This window comes from Octopus sinensis, linkage group LG6, assembly GCF_006345805.1.
Source record: "Octopus sinensis linkage group LG6, ASM634580v1, whole genome shotgun sequence".
NCBI classification, from domain to species: domain Eukaryota; kingdom Metazoa; phylum Mollusca; class Cephalopoda; order Octopoda; family Octopodidae; genus Octopus; species Octopus sinensis.
The window spans coordinates 21782694-21802611 of record NC_043002.1 but is presented as its reverse complement, the minus strand read 5'-3'; the positions used below and the strand labels follow the sequence as shown (position 1 = coordinate 21802611).

The window sequence follows — 19918 nt, the reverse complement described above, 5'->3', positions numbered from 1 at the left end:
TTTCGGCTTCTCAATTGGTGAAACAGCTCCATGGCTTCCGAGGGAAAGTGATTTCTCTTGGGCTCTTGAAGCTCATGTTTGTTCCCAACCTGGCATGGTCCCATCAGGCAGTCATAAGATTAACAGAAGTTGCTGTGTAATGTAACTGGGTGCAGACTTCTCTTCTTTACTCATTTGAACTATGGGTCCTTTACAAGCATAAAGGTCCTTGAGTGCTTTTATCAAAGATGTTTAAGACATTCTGAATGGGAGTTGGTCCTCAGGAATTACAGTCAGGGATTTTGCAGAGAGCCAAAGTCTTGAACACTGAATCAACATCAGTTACAATGAGCCAGACATGTTATATAAATGAATGATCAGAGAAAACCAAAACAGGTGCTGTGTGAGGAGCTTGTATAATGCAGGGGCTCCCATTACAAACAAGGGCTGCAGACTGAGGATTGTGTGAAATCCTCTTTAAAAAAATTAAAATTAGTGGTGGGGGGGGGGAGATCAATTGAGAAATAAATGAATTTTAGATTAGTTAAAATAGGTTTGTGATATATTTTATCTTTTGAAGACAGTTACCATGGAGAAAAAAATTCTCACTCATGGTAAAAGATGCAAAAACACCATATCTGCCCAGTACTTCCACCTATCGGATTCTCATATATATATTTCTAGCTCTTTAACCTTCCTCAATGGGAAATATCGAAGAGAGATAACCCTGAGAAGATCCAAAGCAGTAGCTTTAACTAAAAAGAACAGTCAACATCAGTGACTGACTTGCACAAGTGAATGACTGCTTGGTTGCGATAAATATAACAGCATCAGCACCAAAGCAGTGATTAACAATAGATAAGCTTTAGATCATCTCTAGTGAAGAGGACACATAAAGGATAGCATGGCTGTTTTTGCTGACGTATGTATGTACTCACCACTCGGAACTTAAATAAACTACACAAAAACATATAAGCTACATAAATATATTAGTCTGCAATATTTGCAATCATGTACATGTTTTCCCAAGACTGGATTCACTAGTCATCAGGTCAAACAGAAGTTGTAACAATATATTCATAATAAAAGATTGTGCAACTTGCTGTACATATGGAAGGGCTGATAAATCTATTGCTGGCTTTAAAACACACAGTATTTTACATTGGAATAAATTTCTGCATACAGATGCATACATTTGTACTGTGTTGGTTCTTTTTTCTTGAATAAGATCTGCCAACAAGACATAGGAATCTGGCAGGCTTAAAACTTAAATAGCCCCTGTTGAAAGAATGATTCTTCTAATAGTCAATGATGCCCTTCCTCAGACATGAGTGGGTGGGCATCATATATGTATATGCATGTGTGAGGCGTGCGTGCATGTGTGTGAGTATGTGCATACATATGTAAATATACATTTTATATTTATTTGTATTTTATATTTATATAATTGCTTCACAGAATGTACAGGACTTCAAATATCCCCTGCATCCTTGCCTGCTAAGTGGTGTGCTGGTATTATAAATGGAATAATTTGGGCATTTGCTTTAAGAACTTCCAATATGCATATATATATATATATATATATATATATATACATATGTATGTAATTATATATGCATGTACATATAACACTAGTGAAGTTTTAACTCTCTGATATATTATATATTAATTTGTTAGTAGTCTCTTTCATTTTTATTGAGAATTATGTGCAATGGCGGAGGAGGGGAATATTTAAATAATAAAAAACAAAAAGAAATATTTAAAGCAAAAAAAAAATTGAAACAAAAATATATTATAAAAATAGACAAAATTAAGGGTATTTAGTCAAATAAAATATAAATAAGTAATCAATCAATTAATTAGTGAGTTAGTTAATTAATTAATTAATTAGATGAAATAAAATTTTAAAATAATGCTTTCTCAGGAATCTAACCATACCCGGTAGGGTGAAGAAGAAGAAGTATTGTTGATGGTAGTAGTGGTTGTGTTGGTGGTGGTGGTAGTAGTAGTAGTGGTGGTATCTGTGGCCAGTGGCGATGGTACAGGCTCATACCGGCTGTGAACTGGAGCCACCAACAGGGGGCTTGCATTGCCTGTAATGGAAGTGGTACTGAGAGACTTTTTGTAACGCCGCCACCTGGAAAACCAAATAATTACAAGAGATAGATTGAGGGGGATACTTTAATAAACATACACATACACACACACCATATTCTTGCCCACCTCAATTCTTCTCAAGTTCAAATCATTTTTATACATATTTTTATATTTTGGAGCTGTTTTACATGAATGAATCTTTTACACATGGTTCTATATCCGTCTATCTATCTATCTATCTACTAATATTTCTACCTGTATAAAGGTACAAGTATCCCTAGTGATACAGCTAAGATATCTGCAAATCAAAGTGTTTCTCAACAAGTTTGAAAGTAGAATGTGTTATTTTATATTTTGAATATTGCTTACAACTTGCAAGACACTTAATCTTCGACATAGAACAGCTTCGAAAAACATTCCTAAATTCTGAGGATTCTAGAACCAGCTACTCTGCCTGGTAATGAAACCTCTTACAAACTGTAAGTAAGCTTTAAAATAAAAAAGAATCTATCTATCTATCTACCTACCTACCTACCTACCTACCTATCTATCTATCAACCTTCCACTGTATTTATATATATGTGTGTGTGTGTGTGTATATATATATATATATATACTTATTTATACACATATATACAAGTACATAATATGTGTTATGTATGCATAAATAATCGCAAATATGCAGAAAAGCCAAATTCAAAATATTGATGTGTGCATTGATTCTTATCATGTTCTTGCACAATCAAACATGAAAATCATTCTTGAGTTGCAGGGTATCATATCAGAGAGTACACTTGCTCTGAGGGACATAAGTGGATAACTAGAGCCAGTGCTTCAGCAAGAGATTACCACCTCTTCAGCTGAAGATACCATTTGAACCTTTGGAACTAAAGGAACCTGTTCCTTGTATCCAAAGAAATAAGCAGATGCAACATTTGCAGCCTTGTCAAACTGAGATTGATTATTGCCTGCACCGGCTTGGCAAGCTGACGCATGCACCAGCACAGGTTGTGTTTGCTGATTTCTCTGTGTAGAAGTAGTAGCATGTATTAGCTCGAAAGATACACATGGTGTCTACAACTTAAGAGGTGATAAATCATGCAAAAGCACTGTCTTTAGTTCCTTTCATTTATGTTCCTTGGAGCATGTGCGTCCTTTGCACACAGCATCTATAAGGAGAAGTTGTCCTTCAATGCAACACCCTCGCAGCAGAAAAACATTTTTACACTTGAGTGTGCTAGAACATGATAAAACTGAATGCCCCCCATCAATACTTACATATACACACTCACAACATGCATACACACACACAACATGCATTCACACACATACACACAGATACACATGTCACCTAAAACATTTGTCATCTACGTTCCGACAATGGAGCTTTGTATCTTTGTTAGAAAGCAGCTCCTTCCTTACAAGAAGATTTGAAATCATTAAAAATAGACGAGAACACACACACACACACACACACACACATGCATTCATACATTTTTTTGCATGCATACACATATCAATACACACACACATGTCACCCAAGACATTTTGTACCTCACATCATATTCTTACTCCCTTCCAACTCCCACTCAAGTTCATTTTCAGTCAATACCTTCTTCTAATCACCCATTTCATCTTATTGCCTCAAACAAACACAAACAGCATTAAGTGATGCAAGTTTTTCATTCTTCTGAAGTACAAAACGATTCCATTAGTGCAGATGTAATAACACAACGCACCCAATACACCCAGAAAAGTGTTCAGTTGGAGAGAGGAGCCAACACAGTAACAAAATGGACTTTAGCATTTTAGTTATTCTGTCAAATGTAATGTTTATTTATTCACCTTGTTTTAAATCAATAATGCATTATATCATAGCTTTGAGATGTTGATGATGTGACAGTTTATATTATAGGATGACATTGTAGGGTAGGTGTGAGACTCTGGATCTGGTCAATTTGAACACATAACAAGTAGAGTAGTTGGGCCTGATATGGCTGGTTTAAATGCTAAGTGTTCATTTCTGTTCATGATATATGAACCTCCCTAGCACTGCGGCCACAGTACTGTGTAAATAAAGTGGTTGCTGTTAGGAAGGACATCAGGCAGTAGAAACCATTCCAAAATTGTGTGTCTGAATGAGATATGCTCCTCTGAGCTGAGCCATCAATGAGGTCTTTTAACACTGAATAAAAACTGACTCAGACATTGACAACCTGTTCAGTCAATGTCAGCATAAAAAGCGGATGCTAATCGAGGAGTTTATCATACATGCATACATATATATGCATGTAGTGTGTTCATGTGCTAGTGTATATGTGTGTGTGTAATTTTATATATATATATATACACATATATATATATATTTAAACACATACATATAAAGACATGTGGTTCAGTCATTAGGGTATTCAGCTCAAGATCGTAAGGTCATGAATTTAATAACCAGCAACACATTGTAACCTTGAGCAAGGCACTCAATTCCACATTGCTCCACTCCACTCAACTGGTAAAAATGAGCAGTGTCTGTATTTAAAAGAGCCAGCTTTGTCACATTCTGTGTCACACTGAATCTCCCTGAGAGCTACATCAAGGATGTGCATACCTGTGACTTGCATGTTACTTTCACTTTCATAAACAGGTTGTTCAGCTGTTGGATCAAATGAAACACTCACCATTGTATTGGATGAAGTGCCAGTAATATATAATATATATACAAATATGTCACTTATAAATATATATAGGTATGTATGAATATAATGTAAGTATATATACTTACACAAATCTATATATATATCATCATCATCATCATCATCATCATCGTTAAGTCCGTTTTCCGCGCTAGCACGGGTTGGACGGTTTCGAAGGTCTGGGGGCTCGGGACTGCCCCAGGCTCCAGTCTAGTCTGGCAGTGTTTCTACAGCTGGATGCCCTTCCTAACGCCAACCACTCCGCGAGTGTAGTGGGTGTTTTTTACGTGCCACCTGCACAGGTGCCAGAGGGGTCTGGCATCGGCCACGTTTCGGATGGTGCTTTTTTTTTATGGGGGGGGGTGCAGAAATATAGGGGAGCACCAGTGGGGAGGGGTGGTTCAGAGAAATGATGACAGGTTCTAGGCAAGTAGAACGTAGGATATCGAGAGAGGGGTAATGCATGGTGAAATAGCGTATTGAAGAGGGGGGTTCGAAGAGTAGACACCTATAATGGTGGTGGGAGAAGCGACATCCGGTATAGATGGAGCAAAATATAGAGATATCCGGTATTGATGGTGGGGGTGGGCAGGTGGGTGCACCGCGAAGATACATATATATATATATATAATATATATATATATATATATGTAATATATATTCACACACACACACATATATATATGAATGTATTTATAAGTGTGTCTGAGTGTGTACCATTGTCTAGACATCATATAATGGTTGTATATGAACACCATTGTCATACAAGGTTATTCATTTCCTATCTCCCATGAGAACCATGTCTAGCTATGAGATAAAATTACTTTGCTTGGAAACAGGTAAGGGTTGGCAACAGCAAGAGCATCAGGTTGTAGAAATTCTGACTCAAGAAATTCTGTTTAATTCATGGAATTATGGAAAAGTGGACATTAAATGATGATTACGATGATAATGATGATGATGACGACAGTGATGGTGTGTGTGTGTGTGTGCGTGTGTGTTATCATTCATAAGTGCAGACAAGGAGAGAGAAGGGCACTCAATACTGAAAGACAAGGTATACTTGAATCATATTGAAAGCTGAAATTTTTTGTGTATGTGTGTGTACGTGTGTGTGTAATTTTATACATATGCACCATCCTATCTGCGCTCTTATACACAAATGAGACATGGGCTACTACATAGGAGGACAGGACACTGATTGGTTATGATGCAAAGGGCCATGGAAAGTTCTATGCTAGGAACATCGTTACTTTACAAGAGCGCATTCAAAACGAGATAATTCAAGAACGGAACAGAGTGAACGATGTAATGAAGGGGTACTGAAAACACAAGCTTCACAGGGCAGGACATGTCACAAGGTTCACAGACAACAGGTGGATCTATGAATTTGCCATGTGGTGATTGGAAAAGGTCACTTGGAAGGCCTCCATGATGACACGGAGATGATTTAGTCAAGCAATTTGGACCAAGATGGAAAAGAATGACGCAATCAAGACAATATTGGAATCACATTGTGACCAGTGGTGAGTAACAAGATTTGTTGGTCTGGTCAACACAGTGATAAATATACACACACACACACACACACACATGCACAAATATATATATATATATATATATATATATATATATATATATATATGAATTTGTTTTGCAAGATTCCTGATGTGAAATAGTGTGTTGAAACAAATATTGTTATATTTTGATGTTCATTTCCCTTTGCTTGTTTTTTTTTTTTTTGCCAAATAAATACACACACTACATATTCGTTTTTCACTTGTTTATTGCTGTTCTTATTTTATTTCATGTCCAATGGACATGAAATAAAATAAGAACAGTAATAAGCAAACGAAGAACAAATATATAGTGTGTGTGTGTGTCCGTGTCCATATGGCAAAAACCAAAAAATTTCCATTCCTAAATATAACAATACTCTTTTACTTGTTTCAGTCATTTGACTGCGGCCATGCTGGAGCACCGCCTTTAGTCGAGAAAATCGACCCCGGGACTTATTCTTTGTAAGCCCAGTACTTATTCTATCAGTCTCTTTTGCCGAACCGCTAAGTGGCGGGGACGTAAACACATCAGCATCGGTTGTCAAGCAATGCTAGGGGGACAAACACAGGCACACAAACATATACACACACACTTATATATATATACATATATACGACAGGCTTCTTTCAGTTTCCGTCTACCAAATCCACTCACAAGGCATTGGTCGGCCCGGGGCTATAGTAGAAGACACTTGCCCAAGATGCCACGCAGTGGGACTGAACCCAGAATCATGTGGTTGGTTAGCAAGCTACTTACCACACAGCCACTCCTGCGCCTCAATATATATATATATATATTCTTTTTCTTTATTGCCCACAGGAGGTTATACATAGAGGGGACAAACAAGGACAGACAAAGAGATTAAGTTGATAACACTGACCCCAGTAAGTAACTGGTACTTATTTAATCGACCCTGAAAGGATGAAAGGCAAAGTCGACCTTGGCGAAATTTGAACTCAGAACGTAACAGCAGACGAAATATCACTATGCATTTCGCCTGGCATGTTAATGTTTCTGCCAGCTCACCGCGTTTTATATAATAGGACCCTCAGTGTCCTTCGTCCAAAAGGTGGAAATGAAAAGTAGTTTCTTATGGACTTGTGAGAGATACGTTTGCACATGTATAAAACGATATCTTTAGTATCCAGCACTAAGAGAGAGTTAGTAAATACTTGATCAATAATAGAGGGAAGTATATAGTTAGGGAAAATATCAATCACAACATCACCCATCTTCCTTGCCATCCATCACACGCACACACACAAAACTTCCAGTTCTATTACACATTTTTGATGCCAATTTACTTTTCCCCCCCCTACTCTTTCACTTCCATTACTCCCTCTTTCATCATTCTCTCATCCTCTGGTCAATTTCTCTTCTCTCATCACACCACTCATGCTCTTTTTCCAATTCATTACAAACAACCAACATGTAGCTGCCTCATTGTCTTGCCCTCTCTCTCTCTCTCTCATCCCTCCTCAATCATACTTTCACTCTTAATTGCTGTTTATTTTTTATCATACTCTCTCTTTCTATTACCCTTTCACCATAGCTCTCTCTCTTTCATATTCTTTCTCCATTCACTCTTTCAATGATGTCACTTGAAACAAATAGTAACAACGAGGAGCATACTCTTTAGCTTTGCTGGGGACAAAGCAGCATCTCTAGTGCTGGTGCCATGGTAAAATGAATCTCATACATTCTGTAAAGTGATCCAACTCTAGAACCATACCAAAAAGAGAATGTAATGGGTAAGAAATGCTCTCTCTGGCCTGTCTAAGAGTGCAGTAGCTTCAAATAAGAAATCACTCAGACCAAAAGAACCACTGAAACTCAGGTCAGTATAGAGCACAAATGTTAAGTGAAGATGATGAAGATGTAGAGGATTATGATGATGATGATGAAGACTATAATGATGAAGATGATTATGCATCAGATTCTACATACTTTTAAAAGTATGTGTGTATACACATACACACTCACATATTTACAAGGCAAACTCTACACACTCCTAGTTCTAATAAATGTATGCTGAGAACATGAGTATTCAGTGTGTTAAGATATACACACATACACACATGTAAATGTATGAAGGTTCATAACAGTTACACTTTGCTTTGCTAAGGAAGTCAAACTGGACAGAAAACATGTCACTGGAGCTGAAGTCTTACTTACCACTGCCTGCCTCCTCATATTTCATCAATTTGTAATTCAGGATTGTCCCCCTTGGCTTTGACAAAAATAATTATTAACACTACAGATCTCTCTGCATTATGTGGAATGATTTCAACTGATTTATATTTTGTTTTGGTTTAATACATAAAAATACTAAGTCTCACATAAGTGTGTGTGTGTGTGTGTGTTGTGTGTGTGTGTGTGTGTGTGTGTGGTGTGTGTGTGTGTGTGTGGTGTGTGTGTGTGTGTGTGTGTGTGTGCATGTGTGTGTGTGTGTGTGTGTGTGTGTGGTTGTGTGTGTGTGTGTGTGTGTGTAATTGTTATGATGACATCATTTATTTTTATTTAGTCTTCCGTGTTTTTATTTAATCTTTCATGTTTTCTTGAATAGTTGGAAGACTATAACTGCAGAATAAACAAGCAGAAGGTGGAGGCCTGCAGAGGGATTAGATTCTCTTGGGGAAGGACGATTGAAGTAGAACATGCATGTAGGGCAGAGAGAGAGACACACACGATATGGATGGCATGAGGAGGAAAGATAAGAGAACTGGATAAGCCTGAGTAGAGATGTCACGAAACCAAGATGGCTCCTAAGACAGAGAAGACAGCAGCAGGTGTAAACTAGATAGAGAGAGGTATGGCATATCTGTAGGTCAGAAATTTGAATGTAGTCTTTCTCTGTCTTTTTTTTGTGTGTATGTGTGGTGGCTTAGAGTGTCGGGATCTGCTGCAAAAGCACTGTCACTGATGTAGTATCATCATTCAAAGAGGTGGCTCTCAGTTGAACTTAGTAAAACGTTAGTGACTGTAAGAAGCTGTAGTATATTCAGAGCCTAAAAGAGGAAACCCATTTTAGGGATGCATTGTTTGTTATGTCGTGTATGTGAGATCACAAAGGGAGATCATCAGTGGTAATGAGTTTGAAGGTTTTAGCTGCATGTTGACTATGACTAGGTGAGGGTAAACAAGTATTGCCTAGATACATGCAGTCATTGTACCTCTGTGGAGGCAAGTACAATAAATACAGCTCATTGGTGTATGCTTGTAAGGTCTCTGTTCAAGAAAGCAGAACAAGATTGGATCAGGTATCTAAATTTCATGTGGATGATATTTGTGCTCTGCAGATTAGAGAGAAATGAAGAGTGATATCAGCTGGATAAAAGGGGTGTTGTTGAGAATGACGATATGTAGCTTGCTAATGTACAGAAGAAAGAGTATAGGGTTTAGAAAGGAACCTTGTTGTATATCAGAATTGGCAAAGCAAGTGTTGCAATGTTGTCCACAAATTTATACATTTTTCTCCGTTACTATAGTAATTAAAAAAAATGTTTTTCCCTGTTATGAATTTGCAATATAATTTTCTTTTTATGTTACTGACCATTCATCCATGAAATAGGAGACAAAATCTATTTTGTCAGCCATACAGACTGAGGCAAACAGATTTTTTTTAAAGTCTCATTACTATATTAGAGACATCATAATACTGAACATTACCTAAATTATTATAGTGATAAAAAAAATAATAATGAAGATAATAAAACAGTGATGATGGTGATGAAAGTAATAATATTGATAATATAGTAATAACAATAACTTGACCTAGGGCACTGGGTGTGACCCAGCAAGTGATTGTATCAAACATGCAGATGAAAAGCATAATGATAATAATAGTAATAATGATAATAATAATAATAATAATAATAATAATAATAATAATAATAATATAATAATAATAATAATAATAATAATGATGATAATAATGATAATAATAATAATGATAATATTAATAATAATAACAATATTAATAATAATAATAATAATAATAATAAATTGCATAATGTGTGTATGAGTGTAAATAGATGATAACTTTTCTTTGAAACAAATTAAAAACACAACTACATCCAAATATGGTCCCATTGTAATATGCAAAATAAATGTAGGCACAAAAACCATTCACTGACAACACTATAATTTTACAAAGAATTGGGGGGAAAAAAAAAGAAAAAAAGAGAGAACAACCATTAAGGAAGCTTTACTAATTGCCAAAAACGAACCTAAATTAAACACAAAGATACATTACATGTAAAATATATGACAACATGAAATCTACTAGGATTCACTATCAGGGGGAGAGGTAGACCCAGGAAGACATGGGATGAGGTAGTCAAGCATGACCTCAGAGCGTTGGGCCTCACTGAGGCAATGGCGAAGGACCGAGATCTCTGGAGATATGCTGTGACTGAAAAGACCCGGGCTGTTTCCTGCACCAGTTCCGTATAGCCCCCTGCCCATTCAAAGTACCCTGGATCCCGGAACGTCTCGCTGTGCTTGAGGAGACCTGTTGAGTCAAGTACATGAACATCGAAATAAATATCAATGGAAATAGTAGTTGTGATACCTGTGCCGGTGGCACATAAAAAGCACCATCCATACGTGGCCATCGCCAGTGCCGCCTCGACTGGCTTCTGTGCCGGTGGCACATAAAAAGCACCATCTGAATGTGGCCGTTGCCAGTGCTGGCCCAACTGGCTTCTGTGCCGGTAGCACATAAAAAGCACCATCCGAACGTGGCCGTTGCCAGCGCCGCCTTGGCTGGCTTCCGTGCCGGTGGCACGTTAAAAGCTCCAACCGATTGTGGCCGATGCCGGACACCCCCTGGCACCTGTGCAGGTGGCACGTAAAAAGCACCCACTACACTCGCGGAGTGGTTGGCGTTAGGAAGGGCATCCAGCTGTAGAAACTCTGCCAGATCAGACTGGAGCCTGGTGCAGCCCCTGGCTTCCCAGACCCCGGTCGAACCGTCCAACCCATGCTAGCGCGGAAAACGGACATTAAACGACGATGATGATGATGATGATGATTGTGCCGAGTCAAAAGTTAGGCAATATTTTGGTAAATCATTTGCTTTATTTGTAAAGTTACAACAAAGGCAGTCTTGCATTCAAAGTCGAAGCCATCATGTTGAACTGTCTGAAGTTACTTTTCTGCCAGTACCTTGATCTCACCGAGGCTAAGAACTAGTTCACTGAAACTTCCACCTCCTCTTGGTTGATGAAGTGTCAAAAGTGCAGGGAGTGAACCTTGTATCAGAACAGTAATAATCCAAGGGAGCTAGGTCCAGACTATATGCTGGGTGTGGCATCTATTCGATTCTCCCAAGATTCTGGAGTTTATTCCAGGTTATTCAAGTGATATGAGGTTTTGTGTTGTTGTGCTGCAGAACAGCTCACTCTCTGTTAATTAACACCAAATATTTTTGCTGCACAGTGGCATACATCTGCTCCAGCTGTTCAGAATACAGGTTGGCATCAATAGTTCAACCATCCTGAATTAATTTGTAGTGAATTCTTTGTTCAAAATGCCCATGTTTGGCAATGGGTTCCAGAAGCTGGCCCTTGCTTAATCACTGCTTATACATACTCTTTTACTTGTTTCAGTCATTTGACTGTGGCCATGCTGGAGCATTGCCTTCAGTCGAGCAAATTGACCCTAGGAGTTATTCCTTGTAAGCCTAGTACTTATTCTATTGGTCTCTTTTGCTGAACCACTAGGTTACGGGGACGTAAACATACCAGCATCAGTTGTCAAGCGATGTTGTGGGGACAAACACAGGCACACAAACACACACACATATATACACATACATATACATATATACGACGGGCTTCTTTCAGTTTCCGTCTACCAAATCCACTCACAAGGCTTTGGTCAGGTTGAGGCTATAGTAGAAGACACTTGCCCAAGATGCCATATAGTGGGACTGAACCCAGAACCATGTGGTTGGTAAGCAAGCTACTTACCACACAGCCACTCCTGCACCATGTTAGGATTGCAGAATATTTTCTCCTGTAATCATCCAATGACAGTTAGTCATTGGATAGTTACTAAGGCTCATTCTCATTGGCTAGTTTGGATCATGAGATGAAGCTGGTGTCTCAACAGCTGTTGACGAAATTGAATGGGAGGTAATTCTTGTTGAGGGAGTAGGAGTATTCTTCCTTGTATTGGTTAGAAATTCCAATGAAATTTCAGGGAAGTTGAAACTTTGGGCAAAATTTACTGGAATTTACTGGATGATAGTAACAGCTTACAGTTAGTTACCTAAAAACTCCATTAGCAGGAGCAATACAAGAGCTTTCTTGTTCAGAGGTACCGTAGGATTTTGCTATATATGGAGTAAATACAAAATGTTATTGATAGCTAATGTCATATGCAGAGAGCTCCATTGATGGCAGAAAAATAACATTCCAATTTTCCTGTTACAAAAATACTGTGTGCTTTAGTATTATGAACAGTTTCTCGCAAAAACAAAGGTGACAGATGCATGCTCTGGGTGAACAGAGTAAATCCTTGTTGAGAATGTTCCAAGTTGTGTTGTGCAACTCCGAAGTAAGCATCTAAATGATCAGGCATATCTCTTACATCTGTAAAACTTCATGTAATGTATCAGTGACTTTACAATTACATACACACACATACATGCACATCGACAGGCATAAATATACATATGTACATGCATGTGTGTGAGTGTGTGTGTGTGTGAAGAGACAGAAAGAGATGCAATAAGAAATATATGTGTATTTTACTGAGGTTTCATGCATGTATGCATGTATACATCAACATACATGTGTGTGCTTGTGTGCGTTCATGCTTAACACACTCCATGGTGCACTGTATTCAATAGTGTATCATTAAAAGATTTATTTTATGAGATACTTCCTTAGAATGGTTTTGATGATGATCTTAACCCTTTCGTTACTGTATTTATTTTGAGACGCTCTGTGTTTCTTTCAATTACTTTCAATATAACAAAGAATTTAGTAAAATAACTTAGTTATCATTAAGCTAGTGTTATGAACATAAATTGTGACTAATTCTAATTCAAAACTTATGAAAACAAGACATTTGTACTCAGAGCCAGAGCCGGTTTCAGCCGGGTTTGTAACAAAAGGGTTAATGATGGCGATAGGCTACTACTACTACTACAACAGTCAGATTCCACAATACTAGACACATGGGTGTTCTGCACAGCTGTGTACTTAATTTCAATCATGGTGTTACCCATGGGGCATGCATTAAACTACACACTAGACACATTCCCTCCATTTGGACTGACTCACACCTACTCAACAAACACCTACATGTACAACCACATACCAAAAAAAAGAAAAAAAAAACTGTTAAAAAGTTTTAAAAAAATTCAAACTGACAATCTACAGCTAGCACTACCATTACCACCACCATTACTACTACTACTACTACTGCTACTACTACTGCTGCTGCAGCTACTACTACTACTACAAAGACCCATGTTTCTTCTGAACTATACCCAAGTTAACTCACTCCCTACTGTTGCTGCACCTTTACCTCTCTAGTTACATTTGCAGTGTGTTTCACTTCCCAAACCACACCACATCTCAGCTATCTCTTCATTAAATTCTGTATTTGACAGCATACACATTGTCCCCCATCCTCACCAAAAAAAAAAAAAATATCTCCAGAAATTACTCTGGGTAGTATACACGAAGTTGAACCGATATCACATGTTTTAATACACTGAAATCTCTCCCTTTTTTTTTTTCCTGAATATCTGCTGCTGAAATTTAGGAGCATCTAATATGCATGAGTCTTTTGTGTCATCAAATATGGGACTTTCACCAATACTTCTTATTCTAGCAACATACAAAGGTAATATTTAATACACTGAACCCAACTAACTCTCTCTCTCTCTTTCTCTCTCACTGTCATATACTCTCTTTACTCTTTTACTTGCTTCAGTCATGTGACTGTGGCCATGCTGGAGCACCGCCTTTAGTCGAGCAAATCGACCCCAGGATTTATTCTTTGTAAGCCTAGTATTTATTCCATTGGTCTCTTTTGCTGAACCACAAAGTTACAGGGACATAAACACACCAGCATCGGTTGGTTGTCAAGCGATGTTGGGGTGGAGTGGGGGGACAAACAAAGACACACAAACATAAACACACACATACATATATATATATATATATATATATATACAATGGGTTTCTTTCAGTTTCCGTCTACCAAATCCACTCACAAGGCTTTGGTCAGCCCAAGGCTATAGTAGAAGACACTTGCCCAAGGTGCCATGCAGTGGGACTGAACCTGGAACCATGTGGTTTGTAAGCAAGCTACCTGATAATTTAAGTTGAATATCAGCAGTACAGTCTTTGCCTAGTTTACTCTAATTAATTCAATTCAACAGGTGTAAAACATTCAAAATATAGATAGGGGCCAACACTGCCCCTTCAGCTAAGGCAACCAAATGTAACAACAACAACAAAACGTTTTGAAAGTGTAATGAAATAAAAGGAAAAAAACAAAACATTTCATTTTTGTTGAATTCAAGTGACTAACAGAAAAAGAAGAACAAAAACAACAACTGTGGCAAATACAACAATTGCAACAAAAAGACAAATGTTACAATAGTAACTTTAACAACAACAGCTGTAACAACTGCAATAACTGTAATAGCAACAAGAACGACAGTAGCAACAACAAAAATAACAACTGCAATAGCAACAAAAACAACCGCAAAAATTAACAACAAAAATAGCAACTGCAAAAGCAACACGAAGAACAACTGTAGCAATAACAACATCAACAACAACTGCAATAACATCTGCAACTCCGACAGGAACAGCAAAAATATCAACAATAGCAACAATAATGCTACAATAGCAACAGAAACACAGCAAAAGCAACAAGAACAATTGCCATCACAACTGTAACAACAACTGCAACAGCAACATCAACTGTAATCACAAATGCAATCATGACAATTGCAACTGCATAAGCAACAATAGCAACTGCAAGCAATTATAACTGTACCAATAAGAACAACAACAAAAATTGTAACAACTCATGTAATAATAACTATAATAACAATGGTTTTTGGTGAATTTTCCAAAAAGGAGAGAGCAGCAGTATATGACTTAATAGGACAAGTCACCAGTAGATGTTGCTATTCAGGAAATATATTGGTGGTCATATGAGAGATAGAGAGAGGGAGAGAGAGAGATAGATAGATAGAGAGATAGATAGATAGATAGAGAGATAGATAGATAGATAGATAGAGAGAGAGAGAGAGAGAGAGAGAGAGAGAGAGAGAGAGAGAGAGAGAGAGAGAGAGAGAGATGGTAAAAGGGTTGTTTTTGTCTTTTCTTATCAACTTCAATAACAGCAGACTGACAGAAAACTTTCATTCCAAGAGATGAGTGATGGATGAAGCAACTTAGATAAAAGGTGCTTATAGAGTACAAAGGATATGATTGAATGATATGCTGATGTCAAAGGGTCAGGAATCACTGTTGCATGACCATAAGGTCACTTCAACAATGTACGAGAAGGAAAAAGAAAAAGAGAAAATCTGATAGGAACAGAACCATACGTCAGCCTTCCTGGGTCTGTCTGGCTTTCCGTGTAATAAATATCTCAATATCTTCCACCGTTTTTTTCTTTCTTTCTATATATACTTTGATACACATGCCTTCAGCCAAGTGGAACATGAAGTTGATCTCACCCTGAAAACCCCACAGATTCTCACAGAAGGAGCCAATGAGGAAGTAGCGTCTATGTGATCATTCAACTTGCTCGAAATAGCAACTAAATCTCTCTCAGTTCACAGCTTACCATCTTTAAAATAGAAAGATACATTGGGTAATGTAGTTTTAGATATACTATGTCTAGCTGGGTTGCCCTTTGATCATAGGTTTGCTAAGTCAGAGTTGACCAGTGGTCAAACAACAAAAACATTACAAAAAACAGAGAGTCTCTGTTCTATTTATATAGACATGGCAGTCATAGCTGATAGGTTCAAAACCATAGATGCACTCTGTCAGGGATGACCTGGGGTTAAATAAATAACAACAATAATGACAGAACCAATATTCTAATACCCTTGTCTTCATTACTACTGTTGTTATTGATTAACCCCATGTTCAGCTTTTCCCAGCAGACCTATATGACTAAAATCATTCCAAATGTGACCATCTTACCTCAATTTTAACATTTATAGAATACACCAAACTACATTAGTCAAGGCACGCTTCCTTTTTAAAGTCTACAGAGTGTGAGCTGATCGAGATTTAGCTGCTACTTCAAACAGGTCAAGCAACTGCAAAAAAGCACCTTCATCAAACTGGTTCAGATACCATTTCTCAACTCTTCTTCAACTGAACTTTGAAATAAGTTAATAACAAAATAAAAAAAATAATAATTAACTAGATATATCAATTAATTAAATATGTGCATTCCATGAATCTCTTTTTCTTTTTCCTTAATTTCAAATACAAGCTTCTAATCCCACCAAATATTATGAATAAATGGTTATCTTCCTTGTATTAACTGTCCTGCTGTGGGTCATCATGTCTTTGGTATATTATTTCACAAAATCAAGATATATATCAGTATTTTGTTCCAATGGTTACTTTCCTTGGATACATAATTGCTTCTCTTTCGCTTTTTGCCTTTTACAAAAGTAAAATACCAGCAAAGCTTTTTAGGTGTGGTGTGGTTAAAAAGTTTGCTTTGCAACTGCATGGTTTCAGGTTCAGTCTCACCGTGAGGCAACTTGGGCAAGTGACTTCAATTATGAGCTGCAATACCATGTGAGGAATCCTGTTGCATATGTACTTATGTATGTATTCATGCATGTAATATATTATAAGTAGGCATGTATGTATGTACATATGTATGTATATGTGTGTGTATATATATATATATATATATATACATATACACACATGCATACATATATGTATGTGTATATATATATATATATATACACACACACACATTTATGCATATATGTATGTATATATGAAGGGGAGCTGAAGAGTTTCTGGCTTCAAGGGTAACACAAAAAACCCTGGTTGGAGGACCAACTTTCCAAATTATTTTATAGGGCTTAAAAAAACTGAAGGATCACTGCAATAAGTGCATGCATCTTAGAGGGGAATATCTATATATATATAAAACTGTAGTTGTGTGAGTGTCTGTCTCCTACGATTTAGATTCCTAACTCCTCCCACATTTTGCGGTGCAGTTTAACCAAATTCGGGTATCTTATAGTCGTGATTAATATCAAGCCCGTCTGGGTATTAGCGCGCGTCTACGATGAGTCTACGATTTTAAAAATAATTTGACATCATTTTTTATTCCATTTTAATGCATAATTTTTCGTGTGTCGATGGCGGCGGAGTTGGCGTCCATGCTCAAACACCTGCACCTGTGTTTGCTTCTCCCCCTTCTTCCCTCCCTCGTGAAGCTGTGGGGAAGGGAGTTTAAGGAAATCAACGTCGTAAAGCGTTGTCAAGGAGACCAGCGTTCTTTTAGAACAACGACTTCATGGCTTGAAGACACCAAAACAGAAATGGCTAAGAAAGCCCGAATTGGCATCTATAAAGGAAGTAACTCTCTAAAAATGCTTATATAGTTATTTTCCTTACAAACCCGAGCAACGCCGGGCGATACTGCTAGTATTTAATAAAATCATAATGAACTGATCCTCCTGTATTTACTTTTACCAAAAGTTAAGAACTTTTCAGCACCCCCTCAAGTTTGTGTGTGTGTGTGTAGCTTTCTGTTTTTCCACCACCACCACCACCATCATCATCATAGCACTTTACAACTGGTTTTGGTTTATTTACTTCCCCATTCTTTCACACTTTAGCAAAAAAGAGACCAACAGAATAAGAACAGGGCTGATTTGCTCAACTGACCCTTTTAAGGTGTTGTGTCAACATGGCTGCAATCCAATGAGTGAAACGATTGAAAGATAAGTTTCGATTATATTCGTGTAAGGAGCATACATTCTTTTGATAAATACTACTGGTGATAAGTTGAAGTGAATTAGGGTTAGAGAGCTGATAATATGGCAACTGACAGGAGACATGTGTCGATTAAAGAAGATAAAAGATTTACATGACTGACAAAGTTCTTTGGAGACAATTCAGTGAAGACTCAGCAGAGAAGTAGTCTCTTATTTTAATCTTTGCTTATGGGCAGGGCATACATACATACACATACTTCATATGATAGAAATATACTGGTAATGAAAAACACAAACATACACACACAAAATACAATTTTCCTTCATTGATTTATAGTGAATATATACAGATATAAGTGTCTGTGTATGTGTGTATGTACATACATTTGTATGTATGTATATATGTGTGTACATGTATGAATGATGATAATGATGATATATATATATATACACATGATGATGATGAACATCATCATGTGAAGGTGCAAGGCCCAGTTGCACAAATGATCACAAGATTGTGGTTTCAATTCCCAGAATGGGTAGTACATTGTGGTCTTCAGAAAAAAATAAAAGAACTTCAATTTATGTTACTCCAGTGTCTACTCAGTTGTTAATGAGTAAGCCTGCAATGGACTGGCATCCATTGGAGTGGTACCCACCTGCAAAAGCCATGCCGAAACTGGCCTTGTTGGTGCTGGTGCTACATAAAAAGCACCAGTCCATTCTGTAAGGTGGTTGATGTTAGGAAGGGCATCTAGCTATAAAAACCCTGCTAAAACAGATAGTAAAGCCTGCAGCAGTGCTCTGTCTGACCAGGCCCAGTCAAATGATTGAGGCCATGCCAGCATAGAAAACAGATGTTAAGTGATGATGATGGTGGTGGTGGTTGTCATCGTCATCAATTAATGACCATGTTACATTCTGGCAGGCATTGGATGCTTCAAAAGAATCCCGTGAGCCTAAGGACTGCTTTGTGCATCAGTGTACTGGATGCTTTTCTTGTGCAACTTACACTTGTGAGGTCATCGTTTAGATCCCAAGACTACCAGTCCTGAGAGGGGCAGCTTTATGTCAGGAGATGAGGAGTAAAAGTGAGAGGAGCCAGAACACAACAGGTTCCCTTCTGTAGAGAAGCTACATGATTACACAAATGTATATAAATCTACATATATCTTTATATATATATGCAACATATGATGATGATGATGATGATATATATATATATATATATATATATATATAAATATATATATATATATATACGACATATGATGATGATATATATTTGCATATATATGTAATATATATATATTTACATATACAGAATGCGTAAGATATTTGAGGACAGATTTATATTTATAAAAAATAGATATATAATAACAGATAATGACTTTATTTATTAAAAAATGCTATGAGGATAAAAATAAACCTTTTCTATAATGTTATTCAATAAAGCCACCTTCAGCTTCAACAACTGCTTTCATATAAGATCTAAATTATCTACATGCTCGAATCAAGTGGCTCTGGTTCATTTTGGACACTACTCTCACTATGGCAGCTTTCATAGAATCTTTGGTGTTATGGGTGTGTTCATTGACCTCTCTCTCAACAATGGATTGAG

The 19918-nt window shown here is 37.3% G+C and overlaps 1 protein-coding gene across 6 annotated transcripts in view; it reads right to left on the bottom strand.

Annotated features, from left to right (window-relative positions):
* The window catches only part of LOC115212791 (serine/threonine-protein kinase MRCK gamma), a 428828-nt gene that overhangs the window by 38994 nt on the left and 369916 nt on the right, over nucleotides 1-19918 (bottom strand). For 4 of the 6 annotated variants that reach the window (XM_029781487.2, XM_029781485.2, XM_036503704.1 and 1 more), the window contains one exon: nucleotides 1918-2116. The exons of the other annotated variants lie outside the window; for them this stretch is intronic. In XM_029781487.2, coding sequence (XP_029637347.1) covers nucleotides 1918-2116 — 199 coding nt within the window. The remainder of the gene's footprint in view (nucleotides 1-1917; nucleotides 2117-19918) is intronic. 6 annotated transcript variants of the gene reach the window in all.